The following is a 22131-nucleotide window of genomic DNA, read 5'->3' on the forward strand; positions in this document are numbered from 1 at the left end:
TCCTTCCTTGCTGAGCCAGAAGCATACTGATCTAGAAAATTCTCCTGAACACACTTCAGAATCTGTTACCCCTCTCTGCCCTTCACACTATTATCCCAGTCTACATTAGGATAATTAAACTCCCCATTATAGCTACACTAATTGTTGCACCTCGAATTTCATTCAAAATTTGTTTCTTTATATCTTTCTCGCTAGTTGAATATAGCCAGTGGGTCAAGGGTAACTGCTGATTCTTAGCTCCAACCAAATAGATTCTGTCCTTAACCCCTCTCAGATGTAGTCTCTCTCCAGCACTGTAATATTCTCAATTAATACTGCCACTCCTCCTTTCTTTCCCTATCGTTCCTGAACACCTTGTATCCAGTAATATTTAGGAACAATTCCTGCCATTTTTGAGCCAGGTCTCAGCAATCGCCACAACCATCATACCTTCATCTACAGCTCACCAACCTTATTTACCATACTCTGCATTCACATACATGCACAATAGACCCAATTTAAACCTAACTGCATTCCCTCTTACTCTGATCCCACCTAATGCCTTACTATTCCTTACTCTAGAGCTATGTCTCTCCCAGTCCTTTGTGCAGAAGAGCAGTATAAAGAAAAGGTGAAAATTAAACAAATGAGCTTTGGAAACCAGCATTTTTGACTTCCTGTATCAACTCAAGGACTTTCTTTGAAGATTCTGTCCCTATGACGTTAGGTAGAAACAGACCAAAAGAAAAGAAAAGCATTATAATGGCATTAGCAGGTATCTAAGCAGAGAGGTAAAAAGAAATCTTGCAAGACATTCCACCAAAGCAGCAGTATCCCTCTAATATAATTATGAATCCTTATAGACCATGGTTCAGGATGTTGCACTGAGCAGAAAGTCTCAGGCACCATCTTGTACTCTTCACAAGTTTTACACAGCAATTTATATCCAGCAATAGACTCTAAACACCAAACTGAAAACACTGACCTGAAAAACTGTATAAGGTTCAACTACCTTCAGTTAACATTTTTACTGATTTTTGTTTTAAAAACGACATCCACTATGAAAGGAAGGACTGTATATAATGGCTTTCGCAACTCAGGATGTTCAAGAGTGCCTTAAAGCCAATTAATTACTTTTTGAAGTGAAGTGTAGTCATTGGCAGAGTATTTCCTACTTTGCAACAATCAGCACACAGCATGGATCCACAAAGAGCAATGTGTTAATAACCAGATAATGTGTTTCAGTGATGTTGGTTGAGGAATAACATTGGCTAGGACAGCAGAAAGATCTCCCCTGCCCTTCCAATAGCACCTTTGGATCTTTTTCACCTACCAGAGGACCGCTGGGCCTCGGTTTAACACTTCATCTGGAAGAGGGCACCTCTGACGGTGTAGCACTCCATCAGTGCTGCATTACATCAGCCTAGATTATATACTCCAGTTTCTGAAATGGGACCTCAACCCACAACCTGCTGACTCCAAGGTGAAATAGCTACCACTGAGCCAAGGCCAAGACTGACACTCAACTACTACTATACAAATGCAGTTTTTGGCCTTCAGACCAAGGCAGTGGCTGAACAGCACGCTTACAGCTGCGTTACACAAGAGTGAAATCCAAGTGATAACAGTGGTTACAATTTGAGGTAATGATTTATTATGCAAGTGTATTGACACTACATTAAAATGTATTTGGTCAAGTGCAATGTTTTTCGATACCAATTCATTGAGCAAGGATGGTGACAACATTGGCTAGTTATTGAAATTACATTACTCCTTCAGTGTGGCCACACAAGTGATAGGTTAGTTTCTGTGGTTTACCATGAACTGTGAAGACTCAGGTATGAGCTATTTGCCCATCACATGAAGAATAAATGCTTCACGATTGGTGGAAGGTCCCATTGTGTGTTGAAGCAATATTGGAATGCATGCTGGTCATTAAGCTACAAAGCAATGGTTGCAAAGTGGGGAAATCCACAACTTATGTTATCCTCTTAATCCACAGAAACAATCCATAGCAATAAGGACGAAGGGATTGGGGGGGGGGGGGAAAGGAGGTCAAGAAAGAACAGAAATATAACGGAACACACATCTATAAAAGGATTTATTTCCATCAACCATCAGCACAGGATGGTTTGTCCCAATAAAATAGGGAAGTCTTTGCCCATCACACCAAAAATATAGACAAAATACTGACTGTAGATTGGCGTCAACAAGGTTAAAAAAAAACTATTGCCTCACACATTACAGAACATGACAAACTGCAGTAATGCCCTTAGGCTGTCAGAATGCTAAATCTCAGGTCACTTTCAAGATTCACACCATACACACATGCACAAATTCCTTTTCACATTACAAGCTGTATTCCTTGGATCCAGTTGTGAAACTGAACTGTTCTTTCACTCGGCTTGCCTAGTCACTACAAACATTTTGGTTTCCAAGGTAACTTGTACACACAAATCTACTACACTACTTTATCTAGAATGTTTGACACCATTCTTTCTTCCTTTCTTTCCACTGGTACTGTAAATTAGCTATCCATTTATAAAAACCTGGATGCCTGCCAAAAGCATTTGTAAGTAGTGGCAAAACAGTCACATATCCTAATTCAATACAAGTACTATAAACTATAAAATTGGTTCCAGGATTCCAGGTTTTATGCGGCCAAGGCTATTACGAGTTTGCCCACTAGATCCACAATGTGGCCAACCAGACTGCTGTAACTGCTTAAGCCAAGAGCTTCTGCCATTTTCATGCACTGAATTATCGTTTAAAAAGCACCAAACTTCAAAAGATCTTGGGTTCTTGGTCATCCCTGACAATCACAAGTATGTATTGACTCCAATACTGCCTTTATGTTGGAACTTTACTAGATTACTCAAGCTTACTGGGTCTTCTCGCTCCTTCCAGTCTAATTAGCCCCTGAAGTGCAATAAGTATTCACAATGGCACAAATAGCTCCCAGCCCATGTTTGGACATCATAATCATATTTCTTGATGCGCGGCACCACTACTACACACATTCCTGCCAGCCAAAAGTTCATGGGTCATTCTGAGCATGCTTGATGGCATAGAAATCAGCTACACGATATGGAAATAAATGGATTGGGAGTGCACTTACGTCACTCTCCCAAGATATGGGCAACAGCACAAGAGCAATTTTAGTCACTACTTTGCCCTAATAAAAATATGGTCAACTATATTTTAAATTAAATGAATGCTTTCTATGAAAGACTTTGAAGCAATTTTTTTTTTTTTAATTCATTCATTCATTGGACATGGGCGTCAGTGGCCAGGCCACCATTTATTGCCCATCCCGAATTGGCCTCGAGAAGGTGGTGGTGAGCTGCCTTCTTGAACCGCTGCAGTCCATGTGAGGTAGGTACACCCACAGTGCTGTTAGGAAGGGAGTTCCAGGATTTTGACCTAACGACAGTGAAGGGACGGTGATATAGTTCCAAGTCAGGATGGTGTGTGTCTTGGAGGGGAACTTGCAGGTGGTGGTGTTTCCATGCATTTGCTGCCCTTGTCCTTCTAGTTGGTAGAGGTCGCGGGTTTGGAAGGTGCTGTCTAAGGAGCCTTGGTGCGTTGCTGCAGTGCATCTTGTAGATGGTACACACTGCTGCCACTGTGCGTCGGTGGTGGAGGGAGTGAATGTTTGTAGATAGGGTGCCAATCAAGTGGGCTTGCTTTGTCCTGGATGGTATTGAGCTTCTTAAGTGTTGTTGGAGCTGCACCCATCCAGGCAAGTGGAGAGTATTCCATCACACTTCTGATTTGTGCCTTGTAGATGGTGGACAGGCTTTGGGGAGTCAGGAGATGAGTTACTCGCCGTAGGATTCCTAGCCTCTGACCTGCGCTTGTAGCCACTGTATTTATATGGCTACTCCAGTTCAGTTTCTGGTCATGGGTAGCCCCTAGGATGTTGATAGTGGGGGATTCAGTGATGGTAATGCCATTGAATGTCAAGGGGAGATGGCTAGATTCTCTCTTGTTGGAGATGGTCATTGCCTGACACTTGTGTGGCGCGCATGTTACTTGCCACTTATCAGCCCAAGCCTGGATATTAAGTAAAGGATATCAGTGCTTTGAAACAAGCTCTATCTTTGGCATCCAGCCATCATCATGTCGTGTTACTCAGCTCTACAGTCGGGTGTAACTTCCACTTCTCAAGTGCTACTTCCACGATTGAAACAAATGCATTTCTGAAACTGTCCAAATTCACTTCAAAAATGAATAGATTCCCATAACTGGAGAACCAGTTTACATTGGAGTTCCAGAGATCACCACGTGACATCCAGTCCCCAAGATACACTCAAGATACGAACATACGAATTAGGAGCAGGAGTAGACCACTCAGCCCTTCGAGCCTGCTCCGCCATTCAATAAGTTCATGGCTGAACTGATTACTCCACATTTCCACCTACCCGATAACCTTCCACCCCTTTGCTCATCAAGAATCTATCTACCTCCACCTTCCACCGCCTTTTAAGGAAGAGAATTCCAAAGACTCACAACCCTGAGAAAAAATTTCTCCTCATCTCTGTCTTAAATGGGCGACACCTTATTTTTAATTCTAATTAGTTCTAGATTCTCCCACGAGGGAGAAACATCCTTTCCACATCCACCCTGTCAAGACCCCTCTGGATCTTGTATGTTTCAAGTGATTTTGCAAATTGTTTATAGTTGCAAACAGAAAAGATTCATCTCAATTTGCTACTATTAACATTAAGGAAAGCAAACTTGAAGGGGGAAAAAAAAAAGTTTCAGAAGTTGGTGACCCAAGGCTAAACTGTACAAACTTGTGTAAAAAAAAATCCATCACAGCTCTACTGTAATTAGTGTCTTCTTCTAAATTGAATTTAAAAAAGAATGCATGACCTGATATATAGGTGAGAGCATTTTTACATTGAATAAGTTTTAACTAAACAGAGGTGCTTTCTATAATGTGGTACTGCCATTGAATCTCAGTGCTGGGATCCCACTCAGTTGGCAATGCTTCTGAATAAGTTCCCTAATCATTCTCTTTCTGTTCTAAAGCAGCCCAGGTTATGATCTGAACTAGTCTGTGCTGTTCCCTTCTAATGGCCTTAATGGCAACGTCTGCTTCCCCATCGATAGTTCCTTTTAGGGATTTTTTGACGCACCATTTTGAGACTCAAATCAGTGACTGACAATATGGGCAACTGTAATCATTTTAAAATGGTATCCAGAATTCCAAGTGATTTGCCAATGTTTAATAGTGGTGATTTTTGTTCAGTTGTCATACCGTGGTACACATTTTCTCTCATTTCCTGGGTACTCAGGTAATCAGTTTTCCTTGCACATCTTACCCATACACAGTGAAAGCATCATTGGTCTCTAGAACATGCTTCAAATGCATATATAACTATTATTCAGGTGCAGCTCTTTAACCTTTGAATGTTGTGGTACTGTAGCTGTTTAATCAGGTGATCACATCAATTATATGCACTGCATTCATTTTCTGTCGAGGCAGCTTTTTCCAGAAATTGGGATAGGTGCTCAATAGAGTGCGGAATCAGCAGTTTGCAAGCATTTGAGTGAGATCAGTTAAATGATTTAAACATGGTGGGATTTGTGCAGGCAGAGGGCGGAGGCAAGCGGCAAACCAGCCAGACCTTCCTTGCAAAGTATGGGAAATTTTAACTCCTAATCTCCACAGATTTCCGATCAGACCCCTGCCTGTGCTCGACAGGAAGTGGTTGCTGACTGGTATCAGGATTTTAAGCGACAGGAGACTGCCACTGGAAGCTGAAGGTATGATCTCTAGCGCTCAGGTAAGCGAGTGTTCCATAGCCTTCTGGCCCTAGATCCACTTGCTGTCAGGTTGGTATGGAAAGAATCCACAATGGCTGCCCCACACAGGCGTCCAATTAAATTGGCAATTGAGCCCTGTTAAAGTCATTGGAATCCAATCAGCATATTTAAAAAAGGACCCTGCTAGCTTCAAATGAGCCCCCCTTACCTGCTCAGAGGAGCAGGTTAACATCAAACGGGTGGGAAAGCAATTAGATCAATGTGGGTATGTCCCACATGCCATTTCAACTGTCTGCCTGGTTGCTGCTGGTAGGAAAGGGCTACAAATCAACCCTCAAGTATTCAAATGTGGGACTTCCCTTTTCTGAAGAGCAGGAAGTAACAGATGACAATACCAGACAAACATCACGGTGAGTAAGCCTCAGTGACTTCACTATGGATCAAGATTAATATGATTTTAGCTTCAAAAACCTTCTTGCTGATAAAGAATTGTGGGGCTTCAGGCTTAACAACCCGAAGACTAAAACTTGAGATGTCAAGTAGATTCGTGGAATGAAATGAAACTTGTCCGAAGTTTTGATTTTAATGCCCCTTCTTTAAAAGCATAAACTGTTTTCCCCCTGTTTCATTATGGATTGCATGACTCATTGAAAGATGAGGTGAGGAAGACAAATGGGTGGGAAGCATTTTAGTTATTGATCTGGAATTCATCTCTCCTCTACGGAATCTATCACACACACGTTGTGCCACACAAGCATTTATGGAACGCTGCTGAACTGTGTGTGTGTCAGCTTTCTGAAGTAAATGACCCAATCTTTGTGGAGCTTTTGGCATTGCTCTCCTAGAACATGAGCTGCAATAAGGGCCGTTACACTTCCCAGATATAATCATCTTCCAACTCTAGCTTTGAACAGTTAGTCATTCCTGCTTTGAACCCTCAAGGTTCACCCATTTATATTGGGTCAGCTATGGTGGAAGTGCAGAATGAAAATGGTGGCAAAGTTTGAAAATAAATGTGTAATGTGAAACAAAGCACGTAAAACTAACTCAGTCATTTTTAATCAGCCTCCAAGCAGTTAACAGTAATGATAACCTTCAGTTTAATTAAGTTGAATGCTTTGTGACAGATTGGATTCCAGAACGGAATGCTTATTCTCAAGTTAAATATTATGGCATTGACTCAGTAAGAATAATGATGTACTTTCATTAGTCATCTTCTGCTTAATGGTTGAACAGCCCCATGATACACAGTCAACGCTCATTTTTGTTTTGCACTTACAAGTACAATGCAGAGAAACCATTAAACCTGAGTAATGCACACCCATGGAAATTTGTGCTTATTGGTGTTGGGGTTTCAACTTTTCTGATTAAAATGAAGTTTTGGACCCGAGAAAGTTTCCACTTCCCTTCCAAATTTTCCTCTATTCCACTAGCACCTTCAGCCTTCTGAACATTCATTGAGTGACCATTCTTTACAATAGGGCTGAGACAAAGTGTTAGCAGGCTATTCAACTAGAGACACTGCAACATAGCTTTATCCCGTCCTCAACACCTTAGGATAGCAGGTCATTTGAGACCTCCAACGGTGGTCATCCCAGGCAAGGCTCCAATTGTCAGGGTTACAAGCCATAGCCAACATCAGCACCAGCCAATTTGCAGTCGTGACGGCAGAAGAGCGAGATCTTGGGGGACAGTGGCTGTTTACAGGCGGAGGATCCTTTGGGAAGAGGACTTGTGTTTCTTTTAAAGCACAAGGGACAATTTTTCATTAGATTGACCACATTAAAGCCACAGATTGAACTTGGGATAGTCAATGATCCATATGACTCAGGATTAAATCACAATAGTACACTTCGGGTTGGGGAGAAACGAGAAACAAAAAACGAGAAAGCTGGAAACCTTTAAAACGAAAAGAATCGAATCAACCAGCTCTGTATCCCACAGAAAGAGAACCATAACATCCCTCCCAAAGGATAGAAATTCTACCCAGTGTGGGCCTGGCATATAAGCAATGTAAACATGCATCACTGCCAAGTACTGTTTATGTAAATAGATAAAAGTTAATAGCTCAAATTGGTTATGTATCAAGGTCACCGCCCAAATGGGAAGCCACAGAGGAAAAAGAACTGATAGAGCTCCATATTCAAGGACTTAAAAAGGTTGAGATATTTACATTAACTGAATTCCAAAGATGGTACCTCCATTAACTCCTACTTCATGCATCTTTGGAGTTTCAAATATAGCAATTGCACAGTGACCTCATTATTCTAGATAGAAAATGCGTGCAAGCCTATATAGGATAAAATATTAACTGAACTCTACAATAGGATTACCTTTCATTTTTACACTGGGTTATTTGCCATCTTTGCTGTTCTTTTGAGTTGGCCTTGAAACGATGCATTCTAAATTATACTAAGGCAATGAATGGACAAATTTGCTTTGATGTAAATGTTCAAGATGTCAGGATGTCCCAAAACTGCTTTACAGCCAATTAATTTTGAAACATAGTCACTGATGTAATGAAAGGAAACATGGCAGCAAATTTGCACACAGCGAGGTCCCACAAACAGCAATGAGATAGTGACTATATAATCTGGGTTTTGGTCAAGGGGTAAATACTGGGGAGAACTCTCCTGCTCTTCTTCAAATAACGTGATGGGATCTTTTACACCTGCCTTATGGGGTGGACAGGGCTTCTAGCAAACAGAACAGAAGAAAAATATGGACTTGAAAGGCCACTGGTCTTAAAACAAAAAGAGTACTCATTGAATAAGTATTGATCATGTTGCACCAACTAGTTATGTACTACTTCAAAAAAAAACTCTTCAGAACTACAACAGTGAATGAGCAGGCATGCACATTGTGAACTATTGATCCATTAAGTACCTTACTTCACCTGGGGCCAAAATAGGATCTGTGATTGTATACACAGTTTTTCAGTTGGAATTATTATTGGAGCTCATTCCAATTCACAAAATAAAACCAGAATTTTGTCACATTTTGTTTGACAATCACTCCTGTGAAGCACCTTGGGACATTTTAATGCAAGTTTTTGTTGTAGTTAAGTGATGTTCAAAAAAGGTACATGGTTTCATGGAGATTGTTAAAGATGCAACTCATCGCAGCAACAGAATCATAGGGAACATTTTTCTATGAGTATACTAGAAGTGCCCTCAGCCATTGTAGTCAGCATTGCATTTCTCATGTCACTACCTGTGATTTTTGTGGAATATTGCACATTTAAATTTGTTCAACTTTCATGATGTTTCCCCACATAATTTTGAATCATTTTGTGCAGACTCTTATGTTCCACAAATTAAGGTTAAAGTAACGCATTTAAAAAAAGAGATGACATCCCTGTTTGAAATATTTATATGGTTAGTGAGTTCTGACACGAAATGCAACAATCCAAATCACTGTGTTCAATGATATGAAAATGTCAATAGCACCAGCTGTTTATTCTTGGGGTTTATTTTTTTAAAAATTAGGATTTGTAAAAGATTTAAGTTATTACCATTTCTCACATCAGGGTCATCTCAGTTCTTTGGTAACTTGTGATTCTTCAAAGAATATTTTAAATCAAAGGGGAAAAGGGAGTTTCAATACCAATGTTCTGATTTTAGGAGTGTAGTGGTAAGCATAATAAAAGCAGCAACAACAGAAAAATCATGGACCAAAGACATGGCTGAACTATCACTGACTTCTACCACAACATGAAGTACAAAAGTCTTCAAAACAGCAAGGGAAAGAATAATGGGCCAAGGCTCAGAAAGGAGGGGTAGTTAACATGGATGACAAGTTTCTACAAGTTTTATATTTAAAGGCCAGGTGTACTTTGGCATTATGTTTTCACTGTTTTGATATCTCCACACTAATACTATAGACACTACATAGAGAGTGTAAAATTGACTTCAGTTTGAAGCAGAAATATAGGAACAGGAGGTCACGGAGCCCCTTGAGCCTGTTCCACTGTTCAATGAGCTCATGGTTGATCTGTGATCTAACTCCATATATCTTTGGATAACAATCTCAGATTTAAAATTTACAATTGACCTAGCACTGACTGTCATTTGTGGGAGTTCCAAACTTCTAATACCCTTTTTTGCAGGTAAAAGCATTTCAAAACTCTCCTCCTGTAAGATCTTGCTCCAATTTTTAGACTATGTTCCATAATTCTACACTTCCCAACCAGAAAAAGTTTCTATTGACCCCATCTCTTCTGCTTTAATATCTTGAAAACTTTGATCAAATCACCCCTTCACCTAGATTCCAGGGAATACTATGCTTATTTATGTAGCTGTACAAAACCCTGGTTAGACCCCACTCGGAGTACTGTGAGCAGTTCTGGGCACCACACCTTAGGAAGGATATATTGGCCTTGGAGGGAGTGCAACGTAGGTTTACAAGAATGATACCTGGACTACAGGGGTTAAATTAAGAGGACAGATTACACAAATTAGGCTTGTTTTTGCTAGAATTTAGAAGGTTAAGGGGTGATCTAATTGAAGTCTTCAAGATATTAACAGGAAAAGACAGGCTAGATAAAGATCAACGAGTGGAAATAGTTGGAGATTCTAAAACTAGGGGGCATAGTCTAAAAGCTAGGAGCAGACTGTTCAGGAGAGATGTTAGGAAGCACTTCTTCACTCAAAAGGGTGGTAGAGGTTTGGAACTCTCTCTCCCACAAACAGCAGTTGAAGCTAGAACAGTTGCTAATTTTAAATCTGAGATAGTTTTTTGTTCAGCAAAGATATTAAGGGATATGGGCCAAAGGCAGGCTGCGGATCAGCCATGATCTCATTGAATGGCGGGACAGGCTCGAGGGGCTGAATGGCCGACTCCTGTACCTATCTTCCTACGTTCCTATTTCCTTGTCATTTAATCCTGAGTCCAGCTATCATTCTGGTAAATCTAATGCTACATCCAAGGCTAGTATATACTTCAAAGTGTGGTATACAGAACTGCTCTCAGTACTCCAGGTGTAGTCTAACCAGGGCTTTGCATAGCAGTTGTATAAAGACAGATAAGGCAGAGAGACAGACAGATAAAATAGTCGGACACTTAAAAGGTCTAATCTTAAGAATGCACTTCACTAGTGTGCAGCTTCACCCACTGGCCCCACATGAATAAATGATAGGCAGAATGTGCTTGATCTTCCAATATTCATAGCTGGTGAGCAAGGCTGCATTCTGGTTGCACATATTTATTTAATCAGCTCTCAAAAGTTAATTTAGTCAAGGACATTCATGATTGTTGTTCACTTGAAAAGACAATACAAGCAATAATCAGAACACATTTAGTGAGATTCCCATTTTGTTAAATAAACAGAAGTTATTTTGGGAATTGGCAACAATATAACCTGTAAAAGCAGAACTGATTTTTGAACTAATTGAGAAGGAGTTATTGAAATGTTCAAAGTGCATGGAATTGCATTAATGGAAATGCCCCTTCTTTGGGTACTACTGAGCCAATCTTGTTGATAGACATTGAGATCCCCCACCCAGAGTACATTCTATGCCCTTGCCACCCTCAATGCTTCTTCCAAATGGTGTTCAACATGAAGAATAATTGATTTCATCGGATGAGAGAGCACAGTAGGTGATAATCAATAGGAGGTTTCCTTGCCCATGGTTTTTCCTGATGCCATGAAACTTCATGGGGTCCAGACAACTCCCAGTGCCACTCCCTCCTGACTGTATACCACTGTGTTGCCACCTCTGTCAGCGGGATAGGACAAACCCAGGGATGATGGAGGAGTCTGGATGTAAGGTATGATTCAGTAAGTAAAGAAAGAAACAAAAGACTTACATTTATATAGGACCTTTCATGACCACCGGACATTTCAAAGCACTTTACAGCCAATGAAGTACTTTTGAAGTGTCGTCACTGTTGTAATACAGGAAAGTATAACTATGTCAGGCTGTTGCTTGACTTAGTCTGTGGGACAGCTCTCCCAATTTCCCCCAATGTTAGTGACAACAACTTTGCAGGGTCAACTGGGCAGGGTGCACCTTTTTCACTTCCAGTGCCTCGGTTGATGCCGGGTGGTCTGTCCAGTTTTATTTTCAACTTTTCTGTAGTGGTCTGGTACAGCCGAGTGGCTTGCTAGGCGATTTCAGAGGGCAGTTAAGAGTGAACCACATTGCTGTGGGTCTGGAGTCACATGTTGTCCAGACTGGGCAAGGATGGCAGATTTCCCTCCCTGAAGGACATTAGTGAACCAGATGGGTTTTTTTTACGACAATCTGATAGTTTCATGATCATTAATTAATTGAATTTAAATTCCCCCAGCTGCTGTGGTGGGATTTGAACTCGGGTCCCTGAAGCATTAGTCTGGGCCTCTGGATTACTAGTCCAGTAACATTGCCGCTATGCTACTGTCCCCCACATAGATTAGGGAGGAAAACTTCCTTGTGTTAATTGCTGGGATTTACAGAGTTGGCAGATCTCAACTGAGGCTCATGTATGAAGAGCACCCATGTGTGAGGTGTTGTACAGCACCAGATCGCAGAATATCAACAGTTCCAGGAGAAAAGGGGACAAGATTATAGATTATCGACTGGACAAAAAACCTCTCTATTGCCTATTATTTCCCTCATTGCCCATACTGGCATCGTGATACCTTTTGTTTCTCAGTCTGTTGACCAGCATGCAAAACTTTTCAAGCCTGGTAACGCCTAAAGTTATTTTAAAATTACATCATATTTACACTATAGGAACTGCATGAGCAGCTAAACAATGATTCAATGGAAGACAAGGACAGTCTGTTCCAACTTTAGGTGTGTCAAAAGGTATGTTTGGAAAAGGGAAGGGCAAAAAATAAACAGCACTGCAAAAAAAGAGAGATCAGATCACATTAAATGCATTTGTTCTTTTTAATTTGCTATTTGCTAACATTTTCAAGGAATTCTCTTCCACCCCCCCCCCCACCAATCCCTCCCCCTACCTCCAATTCCCATTCCCACTGGTCCATGTTTGTGATTCTTTGTACTGTCAAGCTTCAGAAAATTTATAGGAAAAATAGAGACTTGTTTCTCGAAAGATAAGGGAACTATGGGTTTACACAAATACAAAAGCAAATTCTATCATGCTCACAGTTGAAAGTGTACTTCACATCCATAATGTTTCCAAAAAGCACAGCAGGTCCGTCGGATTCAGCCACACCCCAAGTAAATGGAGTGTGAACTGAACATTCTCTTTCAGAAATAAACAGAAAATGCTGGAAGTACTCCGCAGGTCAGGCCGCATCTGTGGAGAGAGGAACAGCGCCAGCATCTGAAGAAAGGTCATCAACCTGAAACGTTAACTCCCGTTTCTCCACAGATGCTGCAAGACCTGCTGAGTGTTTCCAGCAATTTTTCTTTTTAGAAACCAGACAGACTTGCATTTGTAGTAACCTTCCACGACCACCAGACGTCCCAAAGCACGTTACAGCCAATGAAGTTTCTTTTTTGAAGTGTAGTCACTGTTGTACTGTAGCAAATGCAGGAGCCAATTTACTGACAGCAAGCTCACACAAACTGCAATATAATGACCAGATAATCTGTTTGAGAGATGTTGCTTGAGGGATAAATATTGGCCAGGACACCAGGAATAACTCCCCTGGTTCGTCTTCGAAATAGTGCCAGGGGATCTTTTACATCCAGCTGACTGCAGATGGGGCCTCGGTTTAACTTCTCATCCAAAAGATGGTACTTCACAGTGGAGCACTCCCTCATTACTGCACTGCCTAGATTTTTGTGCTCAGATCCTGGAGTGCGACATGAAACCACAACCTTGTCACTCACAGGCAAGAGTGCTGCCGACTGAGCCTCAGCTGACTTCCCAGCTTCTTCAGTATTCTACTTTTTTTTTTATTAGGGTTCTCTTTCAGATGCTGATCCACCTGCACATTTCCAGCATTTTTATTTTTATTTCAGGATTATAGTACTGCCTCTTTACTACATATACACATCAAAAAGAATGAGAAATGTACTATCAGCCTTGCTTCCTGCAAAGTTCAAAGGTTATCAATAGACTATATTCATGCATCCCAGATTAAGTATGTGACAGAGATCCCGACATTGTGGCAGATTATTCTGAGTAGAGGGAAACAAAGTTACTTTCTGAATTTGCAGTTACCATTTCTAGTATGACCTTGGTAATCATACACAATGCTAGGAATCTATTAGACAGAAGCTAATAGAACCATCTAAAGCAGGGCAATACCAATTTGATGACTGTTAATTTGAATGTCTTGGCTGGTGATGTTATGATCATTTATTTGTCTCCTTTACTTCTCCTTCCTGCCCCACGTTAAGAAAGTCACTGTTTGCACAATTGCCAATTTTATACCATTCTTGCGCCATTAGCAAAAACCTGGAACCCACGGCTCATGTTTAGTGAGTGTTATGTATTAAGTATTAAGTTGAGTGATGCTATTATTACACATTTCACCTAGGCAGGTATTAAAAGGCACCCTATTAAAAAGAGAACATCCTGGTTCTAAAACGTTCATTCCTTCAATGGATCAAATTCACTTGTTCAGTAAAAACAAAGATGCTCTCCTCAGTTAAGGACGGCCACTGAGTACTTGTTTGAAGAATACAACGCCTGTTACTGACTGAGGTCATGTGGAATTACTTCTACGATGGCTCAGCAAATTTGCCCAAGTTAGTAGCTGAGTTACAAATGAGAAAAGCCCCAGGTTTCATTCCCAATCTGTACTGTACATACTGATCTCAGTCAGGGGGAGATCTTTATCTATAATCTTTTCCCACATACATTTTAGCCAGCCCCAGTAAGTGGAGATTTAACACAACCACAAAATCTGCCAACCAAGCATTAAGTAGAAAACTCTCCTACTGAAACGTGTTTTTCCTGTTTAGATTACAAGATCAAACAATAATTTAAAAAAAATATATCAGTGCTGGAAGCTTGCAAATCATTTGTGGCATAAACAACATTCTCACATCATGGCTTAAATTGCCATATACACTGCACTGATTCCAACACAAGTTTGAATATACCACACTAAATTTTGTTTTGACCAAAACTAGCTCTACCAATCTCATCACCTTTCTTTGTGTCTATAAAAATAGAAAAAAAAATCTCCTTGGTGCTCTACCAGCAGCTCAAGTGACTTTATCCAGGCAGTCACTAAACCAGAGAGATTAGAAAAGTCCCAAACTCAACCAGTTTGTGCCAAGTTAGCAGTTTTCTGAAGCTTAGTAGTAGAGTTGCTAAAACGAACATCTCCCTCAACCTATTTTTCTACTGGTTGTCAGTGGGTTCCCAAGGAGTAGCTCCTGCACAGCGAGTGCCAACCCCATTGCAAGTCTGCCACATTCACAAAGGTCAACGTCCAGGAAACCCCAGTTTAAAAAAATAACGACTTTTGCATTGGCTTTTGCAAATCCGGTAAATTCATAATTGCTCGAGGTCCACACTTTGCAAACTTGTGGCAAATCAGCCCATAGATAATATGGAAGCAGCTTGTGTTAGGGAAATTGGCCAGCATTTCCATTCCTGATCACTATCCGATGACCAGAGCTATGTAGAATGCAGGTGGGAACAGAATTAGACACATCTTTGATCCCCACTGCAATCTGATAGCTGACTAATGTGCAACTTCAAAACTCACATCAATTAGGTACTATTTCCCCAACACCACCTTCAGAGAGAAGGGGAAGGGAGAAAACTGGCTGGGGGAATTTCAGTTTACCCACACCAACTGGAAAGTGAGCAGAGGGACTTAATTGGCAATCAGCATCTGAAATGTAGGGAAACTCAGCTAGATGTTCTGGTTAATCCTGGTGAGTCGCTGCAACAAACATCTACACAACTCCTACAACTAGTCCAATAAATCAACTTTTGGTACTGCAGTATAGTGGTCCTGTTACTGGATTAATAATCTTGAAACTTGTGTTGAAATAGCAGTTTGAGAATTTGAATTGAATTTTTTTTTAAATCTGGAAATATAAAGTTGGTATCAATAAAAATCAAAGCTGTCAGTTTGCTGTAAAAACCCAGTTGGCTCACATATATTTAGGGAAGGAAGCTCATCATCCATACCCAGTTTGGTTCTATGTGACTATACACCAATATAGTTGACTCTTAACTGCCCTCTGAAGTGGCCTAGCAAACCACTCAGTTGTATCATACTTCTACCAAGTATCCACATGGATGGCAGCTCTCTTTCAAGGAGGCAGCTCACCACCACCTTCTCAGTCCAACTGAGGAAGGGCAATAAATGCCAGCCATGCCACAACAATGCAAGAATTTTAAAAAAAGCTGCATTATGGAAGGACAATACTAGGTCACCTGCCAGCCAAGCATTGTGGATCACTGAAGCAGTCCATGGAAGCAAAGAAAAATGTTAAAAATGCAACAGGTGCATGCATATACACATTCATATCAGTAGCTTGTAAGGAAAGGGACAATAGCAGGAACAATACAGTATCGAATTCTGAGTCAGAAGGTTGTGGGTTCAAGTCCCACTCCAGAGACTTGAATGCAAAATTTAGACTGTCATTTTAGTGCAGTAACGAGGGAGTGCTGCACTATTGGAGTGTCAGATGAGAGATTAAGCCAAGACCCCACCAGTACCTCTCAGGATCTCATGGCATTATTTCAAAGAGGAGCTGGGGGATTACTCCCAGGGGCTCTGGCCAATATTTGTCCCTCATCCAACATCACTTAAAAAAAAAAAGTGGGACCTTTCTATGCACAAAATTGACTGCCACGTTTCCTACGTTCCAACAGTGATTACACTTTAAAAGTACTTTGCTGCCTGTACAGTGCTTTAGGCCGTGCTGAGGTCATGAAAAAGCACTGTACAGATGCAAGCCTTTCTTTTTCTTTGTCAGATTTTGCAAGACCTGTTATCAGGTTGTACTAGAGGCTACACCTGTCCAAACTCATTTCAAATTCGACCTTCATTTGCAGGACCTTGAAGTGCAAGCCAGCAGGAGTCACATGGTGTAAACGCACAAACAAGGAGGGCAAAGGGGGGGTAATTCAATCATTAAGATTCGAAGGTGAACCCAAGAGCTTAATTACTCAGCACTGAAGTAGTAAGGCTGTTAACATGCATTCTGCAACTAATATTACCTCCTGGGAAGAGATAGCTACTCCAATGTACAACTGCTCTCAACAAGGTCCTAACCTTCAAATTAGTTGCTCCCAACTGAGGTGCTCTGCAACCAAATCTTGTGTCAACAGTGTCTGAATTGGAGACTGACCTTTCGTTTACGGGATCTAGATTTACATTTTTCCTGGAACAAACTGCTCAGTCTTTCAAATGGTATAAACCCAAGACTAACAGGACTTTTTAAATTCACATAAAATTCTCTTATGAAGGCCTTTAACTGGAATTGCATCAGCAAGTGTACGATCTGGTTAACAGCTGTGAGGAGTAGAGTTTGCCCTCCTCATTCTAGCACTTTTTCCCATCAGGACCCCAAATCAGTTCTTAACCAAAACAGATTTCAAAGTAATCATAGCCGTCGACATGATCAAAAAGTACCCACGTTAAAAACTGACCACCACCATGCTCCCCTCAGATTCAAGCCAATCATTTTATAGTTAGGATGGTGCCAATATTCCTGGCAGGGGTGAAAGATAAGACAGTGCGTTAAGTGGGTAGGCAGGGACAGAGTTTCGACTTGAGGCCAGTAAGCAGACAGAGTCAGTGTTCCCTGCAGCATCCTCCTATGCCTCTGTGCAACTTTCTGCATGTAATATTTGGTGTGCTGCTGCTGGTTCACAATCTCTCCACATCAGTGGGAGCCATAGCATGGCAGGTCCCAGCCATTTCCAACTCTCTCAATTTATGGAGTTTACCATTCAGATATCTCGAAGCAAAGAATCTGAACTTTTAAAAAAAATAAAAGTAGATCGTAAAAGTACTGATAATCAACGAACTTCAGCAGTTGCTTTGATTTCTGAGAGATTTTAAAAACAAAAATAATTACCTGGAAAGAATTACAGTTGGCAGAATGGAGTTTAACTTTGTGTAAATGTATCACTTGGCTGCTCTGCTAGGCTTTAAACATTAAAACCTAAACTATGAGGTATTCAAGCAGTAAAAATAACTGTTTTGACAGGGAAACCACCAGTCATGGATGATGGGTCTACCTCCCCTTATTGATGGGTATGAGCTACTGAAGTTACTTCTGGTGGTCAGTTGTTTAAATTGGGCTATTTGGAATTTCAAACAAAACTTGCATTTACAGTAATCTTTCTATTTAAAACACTCCTTCAATAGAACACAGATGGGAGGAATTGCAGCCTATGTAACTACTTGATTCAGATCAAAGATAGAAACAGTGCAACATTTTGCATGGCATTAAGGATAGGCCGTAAATGCTGGCCTTGCCAGTGATGCCCACCTTCCATGAGTGAATAAAAAAAAAAATTAGCGAGCTCCATACTGACGCACTACCACTGTTTAAAACACAATTTAAAAAAAGACTGCCCGCATTCTGGAAGAGTTATGCAACTCCAATGTTGTGTCAAACTAGGTTTAAAAGGAGTGCACTTGCATTATCTACAGTAAGCAATAAAAAATGCATGCACCAAGTGCTGAGCAGTCCAGGTTTAATATGATCATAATTCACAATTAGAAAAACGCTAATATTTTTACTTGAACTTTATTTTGAACCCACCTAAGTGACCATTAGCACATGAGCATCGTGTAAGTGTGTTGACAGCTTGTCACATATTATTCTCACCCGACATGCATATTTCCCAGTTAAGACTCATTTAATAGCAATTAGCAGCAGCATGAGGGGATTTCGTCCTTCTCCCTGTACTCAACCCAAAGAGGCAGAGGCTAGCTCTACTGATTCAAGGCTGCCCTGATCAAGAGCAGGCATTGTAACTGGGACAACAGTCTGTATAGCCATGTTCCACGTCCCTCAGTGGTTACAAGCACTGCACCATCAGTCATCAGGATCTTTTCAAAACAAAACTTTAAAAAACCAGGTTAAAAAAGTACAAAAAGAAACCTCAAAATCTTATTCTGCTTCCTGAACTTATAGAATCAATTCTTTGGGTAAGTAAATTACCCCAAATAAAAGCTAAATGTCCAGTTCATCACCTTGCTTCCCGACTCACTACAAAACCTCCTAATTACCGCAAACAACCTCAGTCAACCTGAATACCAGCTAACATGTCAGCTTGCTTCATACAGTGTGGAATGCAGACTTAGGCCAACAGCACAAATAGGGCAATATCTTGGAGCAGGTAAGCAGCTATTCATCTATGGTCCATTAATTTCCAAGAGAATTAAAGTCTAGCTTTGAATGACAAGCTTTAGAAATATAAAGAGCTTTAAAACTTTAAAACTATAAATGCTCTATCGAGTGCACTCCTGCTACAGTGCACTAGAATTGTCTAATTGTTCTGATCCAGTCACAAAGTGAGTCAAAAGCAAGTCAACCGTGGCATTTGTAGGTTATGTTGCAATCAACACAGTTTCAAATAAATCTTGGTGTACTCCTTGTACCATTGGTGACCAAGCAGGAACAGAGTTATCCAACAGTGAAACATAGCAGGACTGCAGTGTTTGGCACTCCTTCCGTTTAGCTATCTGAAGGGAGATCAAAATTGGGACCAAGTTTAAAAGATTCCATACATGTGTAACTGTTTTCTCCCACCCCCACCCAAGAAACCTCCATATAGGGGTGAAGCAAGCGTGCAGTAGTGTGCGTGAATTTAGTGAGTCCAATCTCACGTCAGATCAATTACAGGAACCACATGGGTTTACCACACTGACAGTACTCATGCTCCTGAAATGAACTTAATTATTCCCTTCCCAAAAAGAAGTTGGTATTAGTGAAACACTAAGTAGGCGGACTTGCTTAGCTCCTGAACTAGAGATTGGTACTAAGCCAGCAGTGACAACTGCTGGGTACAGCTTGCTAGCATTCAACAGTTCAAGTTATTTTTACACAACTGTCCGTTTGATTTAGGAGATCCACAGCGCGCAGTCCTCGAAGGGATAAGTGCCAGGGCACTTTAAACATTCAACAGTGCCCCCTTTAAGCAGACTGCCACTTTATTGCCAAAACAGACGTGAAACTAGATTCCCAACACCAAGGGCAGTTTTAAGTCACGGGCTGGTTACGAATGAACTGATAAAATTACGGGGAATGGGGTTAATTTGGGAAATGGAAACCAGAGCCTGCTCTGGAGGAGGCTGCCCGGGCTCCACGGTGGCATTAAAATAAAAACGCTGAAAGCCAAAGCCACTGATTTATTAGGCGTCACTCCCACTTCATTGCGCATTTTTTTCCGTTTGTGTTACAATGTTGCTGAGACAATGAAGAAAACGGAGGAGAAAAAAAATCTGCATGGCAAACAGCTTTGGCAGGGATTTAAACACGTTAGACCAGGAGTTCGGACAAACAGGAGGACACATCTTTGGAGTGCCCGAGGTTATTTGAGTCACTGCACAGTTGCTATGCGAACCGCAACGAATCACTGTAAGAAGATTAGTGAAACTTTACGCCTGACGGATTCTGGTTTCAAAAACCAGGTTTCTCCGGAAAGGGGGGGGGGGGGGGGTGTGGGGGAGAAATAATTTAAAAAAAATAAAAACTCAAATAAAGTTTGTTCTAACTCTTGCTTTTCAGCATAGCCTCCCCCTCCCCCCAGAGCAATAAATCCCAAGGAGGACATATAACACATTTGACATGACCTACCCGTGGTTGTAATGTTGCTGTTCCCGGTTACAGCTGCAATGTAGCAGATAAGAGAAAGGAGGCAAGTCAATGTGACGCCGTGCATCATCGCCATCCTGGTTACAATTCAGACTGAACAAGAAATAACACACAAAAAAAAATGTAGCAGGCGCCTTATCCAGCTGCTGTGTTTTTCTTGCCTTCACGGAGATCCACAGGAAGCTGAATGGGTGACACACAGCCTCACGGAGCCAGGCTCAGTGTGTACAGGTGTTGAACAAACTCGGGTTCTGGTCACTTTCAGCAGATGTAGCGGTTTCAGCGCATGAGACTCCACCCTCCCGCTGGCTTTAAAGGCGAACCGCCCACAAATACTCAGCCACTGCTGCTCGATGTACATGACTCATGTTAACAGAATAACTGACAATATGCAGTCAGCATTGTGTCTCTACTTTTGCCACTACAATGTCAGTATCCTCTCGCTTACCTTATTTGCAAACCTCGCCCCACCACATCTTCCTTTGCAACCAACATCTCAAACCTGTGTGTATATACAAAGTGTCAGAAATAATACAACGCACGCCAATAATTCAGTGCAGGATTTACAAACATTGCAACCCCTTAACTAATGGTGCGATGGGAACCTCTGGATTAAATTGCTGCCTTTGCTGCCATTATCTATTATTCCTACAATGGCATGGATTTTGTTTTTGCATAAACCATATTATAACAAATAATCTCCAGCTGTTTTGTACTGAGCTGAGAATTTGGTTGGTGTGTCCATTCCAGGATCTAAGTTTCAGCAGTTTTAATTTGTATTTGACAAGGCTGTATTCGAGATGACCGATCAGAGCTGGGTGGCAGTTTGGGTTCTCCAATTAGCCTCGGTACTGCCAGACTGGGGGAGTGGTGGGGCTGTTAAGTGGAAGGTGCAAGTTGGTGGACATAAGGTGCACATAACATCATGGGCGCGGGATGTCCCTGCTTAACAGCCTATGAAGTACTTTTTGAAGTGTAGCACTGTTACAGGGTAGGAAACACAGCAGCCAATTTACACACAGCAAGCTCCCACAGACAGTAATACAATGATGACGAGATAATCTGCTTGAGGGATAAATATTGGCCAGGACGCTGGTGATATCGCCCCTGCTCTTCTTCAAATAGTGCTCGTTCAACTGAAGGGGCAGAGTGGCCCTCAGGTCTAATGAATCATCCAAAGACGACACCTCCAACAGTGTAGCACTCCCTCCGTACTGTACGTAAGTGTCAGTCTAGATTTTCTGCTCAAGATTCTGGAGTGGGGCTTGAACCTTCTGACTCAAATGCAAGAATACCACCAACTATGCCATGGATGTCACTGGATGAGGAGAGGGCTGAGCTCATCTGTGATGTCGTCGTGGTGAAAAAAGCCTATTAATAGTCAGTGACTGGTTCGGCTGAGATATTAGAGGATATTGACACCCGTGGAACCATATCACAGTATGAGCCAGCTTCTTCAGGACAGAGAGAACCGGGGGGGGGGTGGAAGATTGGAATGTTTCTTTGGTACCCACTTAAATTTGTTTACAACTGGTCTAAGGTGAAAGTGTGTTTGGAATACACGCAATAGAGAATATTAATTTTCTAAGTAGAAGACAAAGAAAGGTCTTCAGAATCCCCTGAATTCTTATGAAGGCCCTTTTAATCTATGAGATACTTGATTAGTGTGAAC

At 41.3% G+C, this 22131-nt stretch overlaps 1 protein-coding gene across 1 annotated transcript in view; it reads right to left on the bottom strand.

The window, feature by feature from the left end:
- The window catches only part of LOC137347929 (protein HEG-like), a 74055-nt gene extending 53307 nt beyond the window's left edge, over positions 1-20748 (bottom strand). The window contains exon 1 of the mRNA XM_068012984.1: positions 20442-20748. Within this exon, the coding sequence (XP_067869085.1) occupies positions 20442-20535 (94 nt within the window). The 5' untranslated portion in view covers positions 20536-20748. The remainder of the gene's footprint in view (positions 1-20441) is intronic.
- Between the last annotated feature and the right edge of the window lie 1383 nt (positions 20749-22131).

The sequence above is a fragment of the Heterodontus francisci genome, chromosome 33, assembly GCF_036365525.1.
Source record: "Heterodontus francisci isolate sHetFra1 chromosome 33, sHetFra1.hap1, whole genome shotgun sequence".
Taxonomy (NCBI): Eukaryota; Metazoa; Chordata; class Chondrichthyes; order Heterodontiformes; family Heterodontidae; genus Heterodontus; species Heterodontus francisci.